At 36.1% G+C, this 5439-nt stretch overlaps 1 protein-coding gene across 1 annotated transcript; it reads left to right on the top strand.

Moving 5' to 3' along the window:
• Positions 1 to 1989: 1989 nt before the first annotated feature.
• LOC127566260 (regulatory protein zeste-like) lies at positions 1990 to 2526 on the top strand. The gene is made up of 2 exons (XM_052008283.1): positions 1990 to 2055; positions 2151 to 2526. The coding sequence occupies exon 2, from the start codon at positions 2156 to 2158 to the stop codon at positions 2345 to 2347; it is 192 nt and encodes a 63-aa protein (XP_051864243.1). The 5' UTR covers positions 1990 to 2055; positions 2151 to 2155; the 3' UTR covers positions 2348 to 2526.
• Positions 2527 to 5439: the final 2913 nt, after the last annotated feature.

Genomic DNA, 5439 nt, shown 5'->3' with positions numbered 1-5439 from the left:
GAACAGACTACCGTGCATAAATACATATTTGCAAGGTGATTAATGATTGATTTATTATTGGTGCGGTCACCGGGTTAATACAGATACGCTTCTTCGTGTAAGTGTTAAAAGTAGCATACATAATGGATCTAAATAACAGGCTCAGACAAGGATGAGTTTGCGTTACGGAAAAAAGTACTCAACTGAGATTATGAGATGAAATGGGTCTGAACTTAGACAACCCTAAACAAAACGGAAGTGGCAATAGGAATGATGAAATGGCGCCACAAGAACTTTTGCAGATGTCAAACCGTTATCGACAATTTTAAATGTAAATGAGAAAATTCTGAATATTTTTTATATCAATTTTAATTTTTTGTACAAAAACGTTGAACTTATACGTTAAAGTTTATGATTGGTATCCAATGTCTCCAAAAAATTATGAAAGCCTTCGAACTTCCTCTAGGAGCTCTCGGTGAAAATGCGTCAGAAGCTCCAAATAAATTTTACAAACGGGATAGGCCTTCTCATACAAGGAAGAACAGCCGCCTGAATACTATATCTGACGTGTTCAAAAAATTCCTCTGACCCACTACTACAGCTCTTTTGAAATCTCTTGAAATTGAGCTTTTAGCAACAGGGACATGTGTAGAAAATAATGATAATCAATTAGAAGAAGGCGAAGATAATGAATTCGAAATATTCGGGCTGGATTCCCTGTAGTTGGAGGAAGGGCTTTGGGAAGAATAAATTATAAACTGGGCATTAAGGTATGGAGTCACAAAACTTAATCATTTTTTTATTTAAAATTTATAATGCAAATTTGCTAAAAATATATTAATTAAATACATTTAGTGCACATTTATTAAATATATTACAATAAAATATGTTAAATATAATCGAAAATTGTTAGCGTGGTCCAATTTATTTTTTAGGTACAGTTTCATGTTTCAATCATCAAAGATAGTATAAATTCGAAAGCGAAATAAAGCGGAATATAATATTACAAAACTGCAATTTTTCAAGGCCTGTGCCTTTTTACAACAAATCTATTTTATATATTTTTGAGTCTCCTTTTTTGATAGTTAGTGTCCAAAAGTTCTCATTGTCGAACGTTAAGAATTGTTATACTGCGATCTTAAATTGTTTGACTCACTTTCACTATCACTGAAAGGCTCAAGGATAAATAACAACAAACAATTTTAACTTACTTTAATATAACTTTTGTATGTTGTGTAGACCAACCGCTCACCTTAATATTTAAAACTACATCAAAACAAAAATTTGCAAAGATTCAAATTTGAGATAAGATCAACGGAACTTTTTCGGTGTCCTTCTTCCCCCTAATTCGGTTTCTCTGAAATTAAGCTAAAAATTGCGGTATTATTCTCAAAATATACGAAAAATACTAAAATCCCTGCAGAACTGGAGTTTTCGATTGGCCATAAGTAAGTGCTTAGTAAGTACATATGATCGTGCCGGTCCACTCATAATTTTTGTGTTTGTGCCTACCGGATACACACACTCATAACCACCGACACTGGCTTTACCCTAGTGCGTAAAATCAGATCACAAAAATCATGTGCATATTCATATAAGTGATTTTAGACACCGGTACTCATGAGTATAAGTGATTTTAGACACCGGTACTCATGAGTATATGTATTTTTTGACACTCATACTCATGAGTACAAGTGTATCGAAAACGCACATGAGTAACCGGTGCACCGGTTGAGTGTGCCGTGCCGGTCTCTGATTCACACGCAACAAATTTCCTTCGCTGGTCTAGAGATCGAGGAAAAAAAAGAAAAAGAATGATTTGGTTAAAAATTCGCAATTGAATTGAACAGTTTCCGAATGTTGCTTAAAATTATTGTTCTATTATTTGATGAACTAATCAAATTGAAGAATTCAACTTGGCAGATTAGAGCTGAAAACTTGACAGATTGGAGCTGCCAACTTGGCAGATTGGAGCTGTCACTTTGGTAGAGCTGTCAATCGATAAAAAGCTGTCAAGTTACCCAAGCAGCATATTTTTGAAGTTGTTTAGAATTCGACTGAATTGTAAACTGAAAGGTTAACTCAATTTCTAACATTCCTAGAGTGTTAATTATTATAATTTTAAAAATTGTGTCAAGATGGCTTTTTCTAACGGCTTGTTTACATTGCAGCCACAATGGCAACGGGTGTTGAAGGTGGGACGACGGGCGTTGGCAACTACGAGCGTACGAGGTACTTCAGGATGAAGGAAGCCGAACTCCTCTGCAGGGAGCAAGAGCTGGCCACGGAGACCAAGATGCTTGAGCTGACGAAGGCAAAGCTAGAGCTCTTAAATATGCGTGAGGAGCATCGACTGAATGTCGAGTAGAGGTGGAGAACTATCGATGGCACTATCGACGCTATCGATGGTTTGGCGCTATCGCACCGCCATCGATGGCAGCCCTGCACTATCGATAGTTTTACACTCGGCGTCTTACATCACAAAGAAAAAATATAGCTGAAAGTGGACATCAAAAATATAGCGCAAAGCAAAAATATAGTGGAAAGCCAAAATATTGTTGAAAGTGAAGAGTAAAAATAAGTTATAGCATGGAGAAGTTCCTAACAATTGTCGGAAAAGGTAAGTGCAAGTGTATTTGTATTAAGTGAAATTCAGTAAATTCAATTTTTTGTTTATAATTTCAGATGAACGAAACGGATCTGGAACTTATAAAAACCGTAATGTTTAAATTTTTGTGCGTACCCGCCACATCAGTGGAGTCCGAGCGCATGTTTTAGCAAGGCCGGACAAATAGTCTCCGATCGCCGACTCGACTGAAGGAGGAAAACATTAACATGTTATTGTTCCTCAATAAGAACAAATGGCTCTACCAAGAAGCTAAATGAAAATGTTTATTAAATAAATGAAATGATTTATTAATTTGTATAACACAAAAGCAACAAATGAAATGTATTTTTTATTTTTAAGAGTTAAGAATGTAATAAAGTTTTGTTTAAATTTCATATTATAGCTTTTTTTACATTTAACAATTAAAAAGCATGGCACTATCGACACTATCGATGGTTTAAGAGAAAAAATCGCTCGCTATCGATGGCGCCGACTATCGATAGTTCTCCACCTCTAATGTCGAGCACCAAAAAATAAAGATAAGCATGATACAGAGGCAGGAGGAGCAATTGCGAAGACAACACAGCACATGAAATGTAATTTTGCATATTAATATTTTATTTCTATTTTGAATATTCTATTCTATTTTAGCATTTGCAACGACATCAATTGGAGCTAAATACCGATCTATATATTCTCCAATTCGTTAAGAATAAACAACAAAAATCAAGCTATGTATGTAAATGGACAGATTAAAATGCCTAAGCCAAAAGCTTAAATTTACTTTAGGTGGAGTTCGGTTTGGCACAATGACTGGTCCGCAAAAAGCGGACCCAGAACCTGAGGCATCACCACCAGCTACTGACCCATCGTTCATATCAGTGACAACCACTAGAGAGGCTCCAAACAAACCGAAACTAGAACCACTTGAGAATTGCAACAGGTAAATAAGTAAAATTTACTGTTTACGTTTTTATACCCGCTACCCATAGGGTAGAAGGGTATTATAACTTTGTGCCGGCAGGAAATGTATGTAACAGGTGGAAGGAGGCATCTCCGACCCTATAAAGTATATATATTATTGATCAGCGCCAACAGCCGAGACGGTCTTGCCATGTCCGTCTGTGTGTCTGTCCGTCTGTTCGTATGAAACACTGGATCTCAGAGACTATAAGAGATAGAGCTATAATTTTTCGACAGCATTTGTTATGTTTGCACGAAGATCAAGTTTGTTTCAAATTTTTGCTACGCCCACTTCCGCCCCCGCAAATCAAATATCAAATCGAATAATAAGCGTAATTTTAAAGCTAGAATTTTGGTATATACAATAAATACTATAGTATTTATGATTCCTGGAAATTTCATTGCGATCAGATAAAAATTGTCGAAGTTATTAAAGAAATACTTTTGTATGGGCAAAAACGCCTACTTACTAGGAGTCTTAGTTGCTTTGGCCGACAATCTGGTATATTGTGCCGTCTATGGTGTATTTTGAATGCGGAACTATATCGATATACCACATATACCATTTGGTATATTCTTAGTATTTTTGTAGTATATTCGGTATATTTTGAGAAAAATACTGCAAATAATATTTCTTTTATTTAAAATGGGTAGCGGGTATCTTACCATTTTGAATAAAGGCAAAATATAGCGGTAATAGTTTGTATACCCGCTACCCATAGGGTAGAAGCGTATTTTAACATTATGCCGGCAGGAAATGTATGTTAGAGGTACAAGGAGACATCTTCGGCCCTATAAAGTATATATATTCTTGATCAGCACCAATAGCCGAGACGATCTACCCATGTCCGTGTGTCCGTATGAGACATGAGATAGAGCTATAAATTTTTTTCGACAATATATGTTATGTTTGCACGCAGATCAAGTTTCTTTAAAATTTTTGGCACGCCCACTTCTGCCCCCGCCAATCCGAACCGGCCTTTTTTCCGTGGCCCGCGGGCTTACACAGGCCCGGACCTTAAAATTAAGATTCGTGCGGGCCCGGGGCTTAGCAAAAAAGCCCAGCCCGTAAAAACCTGAAAACAATTTAATTTGAACGAATTAGAACCGCCATTTATCACATTTTAATTGCTTATCGATATTTTATTTGTTTGCACACCACTCATTCACAATTGGCTGCCTATTGCTTTCATTTTTTAGATGTGCTTGAGTTCTGTCATGCCACGTTGCTGGACGTGTGAATCGACAGCGGGCTCCACTCTTCCGCGCTGGCTAAATTTATATTTGGTAAAAAATAGATAAAAAAAATAAAAAACAAATTACAATAAAATATCACGTATACGTCATGATGTCTATATAGGCAGTTAGAGTAGGCGTGGTCAAACTTATTTTAAAGTTTGCTTAGTTATTTAGAGTGGTCTATTATTGAAGTATGCCAAGTTTCAGCTCGATAAATGCAATATTCGATTTAATGCTGTAAATAAAACAATTAAGAAAGCTACAGTCGAGTGTACTCGACTGTGAGATACCCATTTCGAATATAAGAAATATATTTTGTGGTATTTTTTACTGCAAAAATACTAATAATATACCAAATGATATATTTGGTATAATAATATTGTACCGCATTCAAAATATACCATATACGGCACCATATACCAGATTGTCAGCCAAAGCAACTAAGACCCCTAGTAAGTAGGCGTTTTGCCCATACAAAAGTATTTCTTTAATAACTTCGATAATTTTTAAATAATTAAAACACTTCTTACCTTCTCCTTGCGCCCTCCGGCAGCACGCTGAAGTCGAGCACACTCGACTGTAACTTTCTTGCTTTGATTGCCGATACGGAAAAGGTCGAATTAAAAATGGCTTTAGCGCAAATGCCTCAT

This window comes from Drosophila albomicans, unplaced genomic scaffold (assembly GCF_009650485.2).
Source record: "Drosophila albomicans strain 15112-1751.03 unplaced genomic scaffold, ASM965048v2 utg000101l_pilon, whole genome shotgun sequence".
NCBI lineage: Eukaryota > Metazoa > Arthropoda > Insecta > Diptera > Drosophilidae > Drosophila > Drosophila albomicans.
The sequence above is the reverse complement of the archived record's forward strand: the minus strand, read 5'-3'. Positions and strand labels throughout refer to the sequence as shown.